The sequence below is a fragment of the Ictidomys tridecemlineatus genome, chromosome 2 (genome assembly GCF_052094955.1).
Source record: "Ictidomys tridecemlineatus isolate mIctTri1 chromosome 2, mIctTri1.hap1, whole genome shotgun sequence".
Taxonomy (NCBI): domain Eukaryota; kingdom Metazoa; phylum Chordata; class Mammalia; order Rodentia; family Sciuridae; genus Ictidomys; species Ictidomys tridecemlineatus.
The window spans coordinates 94,221,080-94,233,245 of record NC_135478.1 but is presented as its reverse complement, the minus strand read 5'-3'; the positions used below and the strand labels follow the sequence as shown (position 1 = coordinate 94,233,245).

At 58.6% G+C, this 12,166-nt stretch overlaps 1 protein-coding gene across 2 annotated transcripts in view; it reads right to left on the bottom strand.

The window, feature by feature from the left end:
* LOC101972115 (transmembrane protein 132B) overlaps positions 1 to 10,606 on the bottom strand; it is a 318,135-nt gene extending 307,529 nt beyond the window's left edge. Inside the window, exon 1 of one of the 2 annotated variants that reach the window (XM_078039369.1) lies at positions 10,145 to 10,606. In XM_078039369.1, coding sequence (XP_077895495.1) covers positions 10,145 to 10,211 — 67 coding nt within the window. In that variant the 5' untranslated portion in view covers positions 10,212 to 10,606. The remainder of the gene's footprint in view (positions 1 to 10,144) is intronic. The other variant, XM_078039371.1, reaches the window with a different exon arrangement.
* Between the last annotated feature and the right edge of the window lie 1,560 nt (positions 10,607 to 12,166).

Here is a 12,166-nt window from a genome sequence, read left to right as displayed (position 1 = left end):
GGGAAAAGACGGGTGTGGATGTACAAAAAGAGGTTTCTGATCCATTTCCACGAGCTGCTGAATGGCTACCTTATGGGAGACCAGGGGATTAAAAGGGAACTTGGACCCATTGGTAGCATTTCTAAAACCACATTTATGTCTTTGACAGAGAGTGTCCTGCATCAGCCAGGCTCCTTGTATTTACCAGAAAAACTCCACCGCCCAGGACCTAGCAGAGTGAGATCACGCATTCAAACTCCGTGCAGCCGGGCGCTCACTCTGTTCCCCAGTCAACCCACACCTGCTGAGGCTGTCCCCACAAACCAGACCACAGTGGGGAAACCAGCTGTCCCCGGTCCTTTCTCTCCTTTTTCCTCAGTAGCAGAACCCTGATTTTTAGCAACCTAAAATAAAGACTGAATTTCCCGGGCTCTCTTGCAGCTAGATGGGGCCCTGTGACGAAGCCTAGCCAATGGAGAGTAAGAGAAGCATCATGGACTCGTCCTTAAAAGACTGCTGGGCACAACCTTCACCCATCTTCATCTGCTCCCCCATCCTGATGCCTGGAATGGAGATGAGATGGTTGTACCTGTAGCTGCCATCTTGGACCATGAGGACAAAGACCAGAACCTTGAAATGGTGGAAAGGAGGGAGCACTCCAGGGAACAGAGTCCCCTGAATCATCCTGAACTTGGCTTCAGAATCTTATTGATGAGAGAAACAAACCTCATCACAGTTTTGAATCTCCTTACTCCCTCTTGAGCCCAGTCTCAACAGGCATCCCCAGCACCCCCCATCCAGGCTCCCTTGTCCCAGGGAGCGGCACCTCTCCTGGATGACAGAGCTGCAGGCCTCAGAGCCCCCAGACCAGCAGAGTCAGAAGGTGCCCCCAGCCCCGATGGCAGCCAGGAGCCCTGGGAGAGCAGGCTGTCTTCTTTGACATCAGAACTACCTCAGCTACAGCAGCCAGAGCCGCCTGCCTCTACCTGGCGACCACCACCCCCAGCTCTGCAGCCTCACCCCTTCACCCCGCCCCTGGGGTCACCAAGGCCAGCTCCCTGCCTGAGCACCCCACACCTCACCTCCCCCAGAAGACAACATGCCCAGGTGGCGCAGGCAGCACCCAGCATGGAGAGGAGACAGATGACGACACCCCAATGGGCACAGCCTCTGAAATGGCCCGTGCCTGCTCTAAAGGTGCTGTTGCTCCCACGAGCTGTGGACCCCCTGGAAGTGGGGCGGTTGGGCCAGAGAGCAGGTGGCTCCTTCGTAGCACATTCCGGATGTCCCACATCTGCTCCAAAGCAACTGCACACTGTGAGCTCCAGGCATGATCAAGTGTCCCTGGGCTGGGGGCCGCCCAAGGGCAGGCGTTAGCGGGCGGGGTGGGGACTGCCCTTCACAGGTGGGGGAGCTGCTTCCCAGACTCTCCTTTGGGACATAACCTTGTGCCAATCCTAGCAGCACAGGTGAGCTTCTGGCTCACAGGTAGCCGATCAGACACCCTCTTCCACCGCAGGCCTGTCCCTGCTGAGGGGTCAGCACCCCACCCAAGTTAGTCCAGTCCGTCTGAGTCCTCAGTTTCCTCCTGGGACAACTAGGAAAGTGACATGTGGCTTCTGCCAGTCAGGGGACAGACTGGAGCTAACCGTAGCGGGCTCTGCCACCAAGTAAAGAAAGCCCGTCTGAGAACAAAGTCAGCACAGGAGAAAAGAGCCAGGAGGACAAGGGAGAGAGCAGAAGCTCTGAGTGCGAGAGTAAGGAGCTCCTGGATCCAGCCAGACCTAAACCTGTTTCCCTCCTGAGCTTCCCAGCTCCAGGGAAGGGTAAATTCCCACTCTCATCCCTGGCAACCAAGAGAATCCAGACTCAAACAATGACATACTCCTGTGTTTGGCCCATCATCTCCATGAGTACACCCAAAATCTCAACATTTAAAGCATCATAAGCCTCAGAGTCAAAGATAAACACAGAGAAGGCTACATTCATCTTTAAAACCATCCAGTAAGAAAAAAAAACACCAGATCACAAAAGAGAGCCACTGACTGAAGTCACCTGGAATATAAAATAGCCAGCCAGTGGGTTCCTTGGGTACCAGTTCCCTCCAGCAGAATCCTTCCAAGGGGTCTTCTGAGCTGCCAGCCATGGAGCTTTGCCTGCAGAGCAAAAATAGCTTGCACACACATGTGCTACTATTTTTAAAACGTTACATAAATGCTACTGTAATTACCAAAACCCACGCGTTCAAAAGCATTACTGAATTGATGGCGACTTTCAATCAATATGTTTTTCTTTTTCAACCCAGAGATACCAAACCCACAATTCTTTTCGTTGGGGAATTGAATAATTTTTTTTCTCTTGACATTAGAAAGAGTTCCTTGCTCTTGAACACACTCAAATTGCTGTAAATGTACATCCACTGAGAAGGCCCCGCCTGACCACTTCAGCCACACTTTGCCTTAAACAGGGCCAGAAGTAGGTAGCTCACTTGAGCTTTGCAGGACAAACACACAATCTCTGTCACAACTGCTCCACCCTGTCAGGGTTGTGCCAGAGCAGCCATGCACACTAGGTAAACAAACAGGCATGATGGTGTTCCAATAAAACTTTATTTACAAACACAAGTGGGGGGCCAGACACTGTGCATAGAGCACAGTTTGCTAATGCCTGGCTTAAAGGGTGCAGAAAACAACAAGCGACATGTCAGGAGCCAAGGCCAGCACAGGGTCAGAGGGCATTTACACAACTCTAAAACGTCCTTGAAATTGATGGAGGAAATACAATTTGATCGACACACAACTTTTCGCTGCTGCAACTACTGAAGAAATCGAGGACACTTGCATCAGCCAATGAACAATCAACCATACCAGAATAATCACATCAACACGGGAAGAGTTGGGTTCTTTCAATGTTAGTGGTTTCAGCAGGAAAAATGAGCACCAGAGTCCAACAGGTCACAAATCAAACCCAGACTCTGCCTGGTGCCAGCGTGACTAGCCCCCGCTCCCTCAGCCATCGTGGTGGTGATGTTGGTAAGGGCCACCTTGACGCAGCACTTAGTGTGCTGGACCTTATGCTAACGAGTGCTCTGCGTCCCTCACGCCGCGAGCCCTCCTGACTGACTCTCCTGATGCGCTACCTCCCCGTGTCACAGATGTGAAACTGCAGGTTCAGACGGCTAGACTTCTCCACTGGGCTCTCGGGAGACCTCACGCACAGCAAAAGCCCAACTCACAGATCAAGTCCTGTTTGTTAATTTCATCATTTAACGGAGATTGAATTTGGTCCCAATTCCAAGTACAGTGATAGGCACGCGGTAGGCGCTCGACAAAATGTACTGAGTCCAAAATGCATTGAGTGCGGCTCAACTTCCCCCCTAACCAACCAAACCCAGCACTCCTCCTGTCCTCCCAGCTACCACTGTCACCGCCTAGCCCCTCAGGGTGGCCCTGCTTCTGCTCGCGTGGGCCACAGAGTGCTCACACCTTCCGACGCTCCCATCCCAGAGAAAAAGGCAAGTCCTCGCAGGGTCTGGTCCCTGGCACCCCTGGCCCCATTTCCACTGCCGTCCCTCCACTCACTCAACCCAGCCTCGCTGACCTCTTTCTTCCTCTGTCCCTGCCACATTCTGACCTCAGGGCCTCCACACTGGCTCTTCTGCCTGCGGCACAGCTGCCAGGCCGCCTCCCCCCCAGGTCCTCGTCCAGGCCCACTCACTGATGGCCAATCCCAGCCCCCCGAGGGCACCCCTTCTGCCCCCCTGCACCATGCTCCCCAGCAGGGCTTCCTGCCCTCAGCTGCCTGGGGCTCGGGGTCTGCCACCTACATGCCAACCCCCAGGACAGGATCTCCACCTTCCTGCCTCTGTCCCATCACCAACCTCGAGAACACTGCCCTCCCAGCCAGGCATAGACATGACGAGGACAGACGAGCAGGGTGAGAGGGATGGACACGGGTCCAAGGAAGGAGACCTGCAGGAGCCAGAGGTCAGGGCCACCTTATGGATGGGGAAACTGAGTCCCGGGGAGGCCGAGAACCCCCAACCTGGACTCTGATGTTCACAGCTCCCAGCAACACACAGGAGAAGTCTGCAGGCAGATGGGGCCTGAGGCACTGGGTCCCCCGCGAGCCTGGAGGAGCCCCAACTCCCTGCCACCCAGAAAAAACACTGTTGGCAAAATAATCTTTCCCACCCACACCATGCTGCCCCCCAGCCCTCCCCACTCAGCATGCCATGAGGATGAAGCAGCAGTGAGAGCGGTGGCCTCCTCTATCCTTGTTTCCCACAGCCCCCTCCTCCCCGTCAGGCGCCTGCTCCCCACTGCCCCGGCCCCTTGGCACACCCAGCAACCCGCAGCAGCAGATGGCACAGGACAGAGGGGACACCCCCGGAGGCAGGATGAGCAAGGAGTCCTATGCCCAGCGCGGAGGACAGGAAACAAAGGCAGCGAGGGACGCTCCAGAGTCACCCTGCGTTTTCTCGTGCCTGTTGGCCACAGTGCGTTCAGAGCCTGGGCGGGAGGCACTCGCGCTGAGCAGTCGCTGCAACGCTGCTGGCTGACTCACCTCCAGGACCCGGATTCCGCAGCCGCTAGGAGCTGGTGCACCCAATGGGTTAATTCAGGCTAGCACCACAAGATGCCGCTCAGAAGCACGGCGGAGCTGGACACTCCACCACCTCAGTAATAAAATCCAGCAAATCAAATTGCACTCTATCGATTTTTTATGTAACTATTTTGGGGCCAAAGCACAAGGAGAGGGTATTGATCAGCTAAGGAGTCCAGTGTCGGGGACTTCAGCTCGCAGCACCCCGGGGGCCGAATGGGTGATGCAGCAGAGACCAGGGACTGGAATTCAAGTACAAGGGACCCAAGCATCCCTCTCTCCTTCCCCAGAGAATGGCCATGAGAGTCTGGTTGCCCCAAAGGAAGATGCAAACCCCAGCACCCCATGGAGCACGGGATGACAGCCTGCTTGCCCCACACTCAAGCATGTGCCTGCTCTGTGGCCGTCTCAGCCCACAGGATGGCAGCACCTAGGCACAGAGCATGTGTCCTCTGTCCCCCCAGGGTCCTAAGTGCTCAGGGCTCATTCCTATGTGACTGTTGGAAAGACAGACGGACGGGGACAGATGCACAGGCTGGCGGCTGGTGTGCTTGCCCTGCACCAGGCACTATGCAGAGAGACTTTCAAAGATTCACACTCCTCTGCCTGGAAGACTCCCCCCAGGATGGCACCTTCTGGTCACTTAGGTCTCAGAGAAGAAAACTGCCACCTCCTCCAAGAAGTCTTCCCAGAATGCCCGCCCAGCCACGTCCCATCCCATCACCATACCTCGACTAGGAGAAGCTCAAGCGAACATCTCGGGTTTCCCTCTGATGTGTCTGGGGGCTGCTTGCCTGTCCCCACCACTGCCCAAGCTGCCCTGGAGTGCAAGCCCCAAGGTCACACGCTCCAAGCTGAGGGCAGGGAAACTGAGGCAAGGTTCCAGGACAAGAAGGTGCCCTCAGGTGTTCTGGGGAGGAGCCACTACCCTGCCACTCATGGGCTGTGGGTTCCTCTGAGCCTCAGCCTCCCCAGCTGGACACACCCCAACCCCTAACCTCAACAGCTGCCCAATAACCTTGAAATCCTAGAGGGAGGGGCCACCAGAGACAGCTCAATGGTCACCATCCTTCTCTTTGCGGCTCTGATGACTGCCGCAGAGCTCCCGCAGTCCCCGATACCTCTGCTGTCCCAGCCCCTCCCTGCGCCCTCAGCCCCCTGCACACTGCTGTGGAGTGCATACCTCTTTCTCACTGAAGCCCCCAGGCCTGAACTGAGATCGGCAGGGGAGGATCTCAGGGCCTATTTTACAGGTGGGGAAACTGAGTCTCATGGAGGTCAAGGGGTGAGGCCAACATTGCCCAGATCTCCCAATTGCTTGAGAGAAGCCAAAAATCTGGATCCCAATATTGATCTCAATTTTTAAATACCAGTAACTGCCAAGAGAAGTTTGATGGCCAGATATCCCCAAGGAGAGCCAGGGGCCTCTGTGGACGAGCCCTCCACATCACAGTCTCCCTAGCACCCAGCGCTCCCTGGCAAAGTGGCCCAAGCTCTTGACTGAAGAGGTGGGATGTGGAAGGGTCAAAGGTCCCCTGTTCACATCCACAGTGGCTGTGTGACCTTGCGTAAGTAACATCATTTCTCTGGGCCTCAGTGTCCTCAGCTGTAAAATGGGACAAACAGCAGTTCCTACCCATAAGGATATCAAAGACTCCGTGAGCTCAAGTCTGGGGAGGGCTGGGAGTTCTTGTGACATTACTAATTCTGGGGCATACGGAAGAGCAAAAACTAGGTCCTGACACCAAAAGGAAGGAGGGGGAATTCTCCCTGCCAACCTCTCGCCCTTCAATGGACCCTCTAATCCCTTGAGGGCACGGAATTCTAAAGGAGCCCGGTTGCCTGCAGAGTGCCCTCCAATCTGTTTGATTCTTCGGCTCTGAACCTCTGCTCGGTTAGGAGATTCACCTGCTGCAGAGACACAGTTAGGGGGCAGGAAGGATGGGCACAGCAAGAGAGCTTAGGAACCACCTGCAACCAAAGAGTGACCGGCCCATGCAGAGGCCAGTCCTGCCCGTTCTGCAAAAGCTATGAGAGGTGGCAGATAAGGAATCCTGGCTGTGCCCGACCCCAGGCGTGTGACGGGCCTTCCCTCTACACATCACCTGCAAGTGCAGATAATGAGTGTCCCCCCGAAAGCCAGGGGCGCCATTGTGTCCATGTAAGGGCCCCTCCAGCACAGACTGCAGAGGACTGGGGGAGCAGCACCCTCACCCCATCAGCTCCACCATGGTGGTGACAGCCTGCTCCCTGGCCGACTGATTGACATTTGCCATCTTAGCAGTGCCAAACAGCTGCCATTCTGTGACCTTGGGCCCCTTTGGTAGAGTCCCGGGCCCCTGAAGATGGCTCAGAACTCCTTTACCCAAAGGGCCAGGGGAGGGGTGAGGAAGGCCCAGGCAAGGAGTGGAGAAGAGGAGCCGGAGTGAGGCAAGAATCCAAACCTGAATCCTGGCCTGTCCACTGTGTGGCGCCAAGCATGGCACTGCCCCTGCCTGTCCCCTGTCTCCCCTGTGTCCCCAACACCTTCTTGCCCCTAAAGGTCCACCACTCTGCTGCACGGTCACCCAGCGCGGCCCCGTGGCACCAGCTGCCTCCATCTCCCCTCGTGCAGTGGGCGGTGCACTTGCCGAGTCCCGTAGCCTGAAGGGAAATGGACCCTCTCCATCCCCGGCCATGCCCATTCAAACCTAGACCGGGAGAGAAGAAAGGAGCCACCCAACCGCATAGAAGTGGGGGCTCATCTGGGAACGGGGCTCCTGAAGGGCCTCGCTGGCCCAGAGACCACCCTCCTGGACTCCAAGCCAACAGGCGAGGGGTTTCTCTTTGTCCCCTGGATCATGGCAACCACGGGGCTTTGTTGGCGCCGAGCAGCGGATCTCAAGCAGGAGCCGCACGCCTCCCGGTTCCTGCATCCGGTGGGGAGGGAGGCATGAAGTGATTTACTCTGGGAACCTCCACTGTGCCACCCTTAAATCACTGGGGGAGGTGACAGCATTTGCATACCACTTGCCACCTCCTCTCAGTCCCACCTCTCGGCAGAGCAGCCACGCACGCACGGGCAGACCCCCCTTCCAAAACACCACCATAGTGAAGGAACATTCTGCTTGCCACACCAAGGTGCCAGCAGTGCCTCTGCCCTGCAAGCCAGCGGCCCACTCACAGGGCCCCTCTGCCAGGGGTGCGCTCCACCCACCCGATTGCACAGACCCCAGCATAATGGGTTGGGCATAATGGGTCAATGAAGCAAGGCACCTCATTTTCCCCAGCAGGGATGTGACCATGCCGCTAATTTGCAAAGCCACAGCAGGCACAAAAGTGGCTTGAATAATGGGGCCCCCTGGTCGCTAAGCTGGGGGATTTGTGCTGACTCTACCCAAGCGCAGCTCCATATGCTTCAGTGCTCGGAGGCTGAAAGCAGCCAGTCCACCCACCACGCTCTTTACCATGGCAGCTACCCACGCAGGAAGGGGCAAAGGCACGGCCGTGTGCCAGGGAGCGCGCCCTTGCCACTGAGCTCCCCCAGCCCCTCTCCTGGAGCCGCAGCCGGCCCCTCCGAGACGATCTGAAAAACCCACCCAGCTCCGAGGAAGCTCTGGTTAATGCCTCTGAACCAAGTGTAGGCAGCTAGGTATCTTTCAGGAATTTCAGCCTCGGTTTTTGAGCTAGTACTAAATATAGAGTTCTCAAACTGTCGTCTCTTTATGTCCCTGGTGGGAACATAAAGACTTACATGCGCGTCCAAGAACCTCAGTGGCACCAGCGACTCTGCCCCAGTGACATTTGCCTGACCGAGGTGTCCAGCTGAGACCCTGGAGGAGGGCAGAGGGCAGCAGGGCCTGGGGCAGGCTGGCAGCAGCTCTCAGGGGTGGGGCCCCTTCCCCCCCAAGAGCAGGCTTCCAGGGCCAGGCGCAGGCTCTCCCGCGGCTGGGGGAGGGACGGGACCAGCACGTTCTCCTACAAAGCATCAGGCAGGCAGTGTCTCTGAGAGGTTTCCGAGAGTCACTTCCGAGCACATCCAGGCAAATGCTGACCCCCGTGGAGAAACAAAATAGTGACAAAACTGCAATTTTCAAGTCTGAGGGACTGTGCACTTTTGGAAACAGGTCCCAGGGCTTCCGCTGAGAGGAAGCAGCCCAACCCCAGTAGCAGACCCTCTCATGAGCCACAGAGGAACCCCCACAGCAAAAGGGCTCCTGCAGCTGCTCATTAGGCAAGCCTGTTGAAGATCCATTCACCGGGAGCCCAAGGCCACCCTGTGGACCCAGCCAAAGCCAGTGCCTGGTGTCTCTCAGGGAAGGTTTCCCAAGCTGAAGGTCTTATTAAATATTTGGGGTCACTTAAGGGCATCTGGAGGGAAGACAATATTTACTTTTGCCATGCAAATGCATCACACACCAAGTTGGCGTGCAGATATGCTCCCAACTGCAACCTCACCAAGACTGTTGAAGCTGGAAAGTTAAAAGTTGTATTTTTCTACTGTGTTCTGCCGGCTGTGGGGGTCTGTTTGTTAAGCAAATGGGGAGAGATTTTTCTAAGGGAAGAGCTACCTGCTCCCAAATCATGGGTTCGTATTTTTAAAGGTCTAGAAAATTGAGCTCCCAGACGCACATGAATGTCGCTCGTGACTACTCCTGTTCATCCCAGCCTTGGAGACGTTCTCCCCTGCTCCGGTGGGGGGAGGGGAAGCACCGTCACTTCAGGACAAGCTTCCCCTGGAACCAACATGCAGCCACACTGAGGTGGTAGAAAGCTTTCCAAACTCCAGCCAAGACAGAAAATACCTGACTATTTTGCCTTCGCCACTCACTGTGTTTTGGCGACAGCTGCGCCGGTGCCGGCGGGGAGCCCAGCTCGCTAGTACCCGGGCAGTGGCTCTGAACATCACCACATTCCAGGCGGCCCTGAGCGCGCTGGGGGCCGCTTGGCCACCGCTACCCTCTCTCGCCCGCCTTGGGGTCAGGGCGCTAGGACAACCCACGTTTTCAGGAAGCAAGCAGCCGCTGGCCCTTGGCTAGAGGAGGCTACTTGGGGAGGGGGTACCTTTGAGGGAAATGAAAACAGAGGAGCGCGACGGGGCGCGGGGAGGGGCTGCGGACAGCCAGACAGCGCAGGCTGAGACTGCCTCAAGGCCCCGCAGGTGTCCTGGGAACGCACGGCCCGTGCTACCTTGGGCAGCGGGCAGCTGAGAGAAGAGCTCCATGGACCCCTGCAACAGCTAAACCCCCGCCTGAACCTGGACCTGGGGGGTGTCCCCCGGCAGGGCAGGGAGGGGGCTAGATAGCTGAGGCGCGCCCCCACCCGCCTCCAGAGGCTGAGCGCATCCCGTCTGTTGCCCCCGTGCGCCCGGAATGGATCCGCAGGAAAGCTGGAGGTTTAGAGAGGAAGGCTGGCGGGTTCTCGCGCTGGGGCCCCTGCGCTCCCAGGGTCTCCCCAGATCGGTCCAAGTCCCGGAGACCAAAGCTGCCAAGGACTTGAGAAACGGAAGCTGCCGCCCCGTTTAGGAGCCAACTTTGTGCGCGGCGGCCGGGGTCGGGGATGGGGTCCCGGGACGCGTTACCTGGGCACCGGAGCGCAGTCAGCGCCAGCAGGAGCCCGAGCGGCGGCGCCCGGCCCGGGGGCGGCATGGTCCTCTGCGCGCGGTGGGCGCGGCGCGGGGCTGCTCCTCTCGCGCCCGGCCCGGCCCGCGGCTCCCGGGAGCAGCCCCGGCGGCTACGCCCGGGCGCCGGGCATGGCTCGCTCCCAGCGCGCTGCTCCTCCCCAGACGCAGGCGCCGGGGCTGGCGGCGTCTCCTCCGCTGAGCCTCCGCGCTCTCCCGGGCTCGGCCGTGCGCGGCTGGCGAGCTGGGGCCGCCGGGCTCAGCGCCGCGCGCCCTCGCCTGCTGCCCCACACTTGGCCCGAGTTGCTCGGCCCCCGCCACCGCCGCCGCCGCGGCTCCTGCGCCCCAGCGCCCGTCCCATCCCGGTCGCGCCGCCGCCGCCGCCGCCTCTGCCAGCGCCAGCTGCTGGCCGCCCCTCGAGCCAGCGCGAGAGTGAGCGAGCGAGCGAGCGAGCGAGCCCGGGAGGAGGGGGAGGCGGGCGAGGGAGGGGCCGGGAGGCGGGGGGAGGGGCCGCCGCCCGGGGGACGGGGCACCAGGCGGCCGCCCAGCCGATAGGCGGCGGGACGTGCCACTCCTCGGCGTCCCCGGGGGCGGGCGCCTGGCCGCGGAGGCCTGGGGAGACCCGAGCCGGGGGTCTGGGGCGTTTGCGGGGGCCGCGGACCGCGGGAGAGGTTCAGAGTGCGGAGAGGGGGGTCCTCAGGTAGATCCTGGCGTGTTAGGGGTGTAGTGATGGGCGGTCCCAAGGTCGAGGTCTGGCTGGGGGCTAAGGGAGGGCCCTCGGAATGGGGCAGCAACGTCTGGAGAGGAGGTGTCTGCGAGGAACAGAAAGCGCGAGGCTCAGCGCAGACAAGAGGTCCCGTGATACATCTGGCTAAGCTTGGGGGTGCCCGCGGGGGAGGGGGAGGCATGCCCCGGGAGTGGGGGCAACGTGAGGAGTGTCTGCAAGCTCTGGGACCCGAGCGGGAGAGGAGTGCGCAGGCTGGGCGCGGTCAAGGATCCTGGAACAGAGAGAAGGCGTCGGGGGATGTCTAGGATGCGAAGCTGGAACTCTTGTTTAATGCAGAAGGTGCCTCCCCGTGTCTCACAGGCCTTAGGAGCACGGAGGCGAAGGCCGGGAGTTCTCTCCTGGAAAGGGGACATTCCTGATGCTCCCCCGACCAGTTCCCAACGCAGGGTCAGGCGGTGCCCGGCGGTTAGATTCTTCCAGGCCATGGTAAGGGCCACAGCCAGAGTGGGGAGGGAGGTGACAAGTCACAGGGGAAGCAGAAACCACTAGTCTTCCTCTGCGCAAGGCCCCCAACCTAAGCCAGCCAAGCGGGGGAAACAGTGGGGGCTTCTACAGTATCCCCCCATGCCTGGAAAGTTCCTGGACCCACCTGGTGGAGTCCTTGCCCCACCCCAACCCCATCATACCAGATGCTAGCTCCAGTGTCTCCGTTTGCCATGAAAAGTGGGTCAAACTTTGCAAACAGTCAATGGCGGGGGGAGGCCTGGGGAAGTCTAAAGAGGAGAACCCCTGTTCTTCCACTCCCTCCATGTGCAGCCTGGGGCAAGCCGGCCCCCCTGAGCCTCAGTTTCCCTGTCTCTGACAGCATTCACCTGGTGTCCCCAGTAACGCAGACAAAGCCCCAACCTAGGAAATAAGTGCTCATGTGAAGGTATCTGCTGTCGACATTATCATTCTCATTATGGCCATTATTATTATGTATCCGACTTTCCTCCACTGGGCCCAGAGCTCACATCAGAAGAACAATCCTCTCCCCCTCCCAGCTGGTGAGGGGGATGGAGAGGGACCGGGCACCTGCTTCATTAGTACAGACAGGCTCATTAGCAGAGGCAGCATCAGCTCTTCCTAGATAAAAGAAGAAAGGAAGAGCCCAGGGCAGGTGGCCAGTCTCCAGCCCAGGTTAATTAGGAGACATAAAGGGACTTTCCTGTTGCTGCTAACAGGCTTCCTTCCCAAGGAGCCAACGCCCTGGCCAA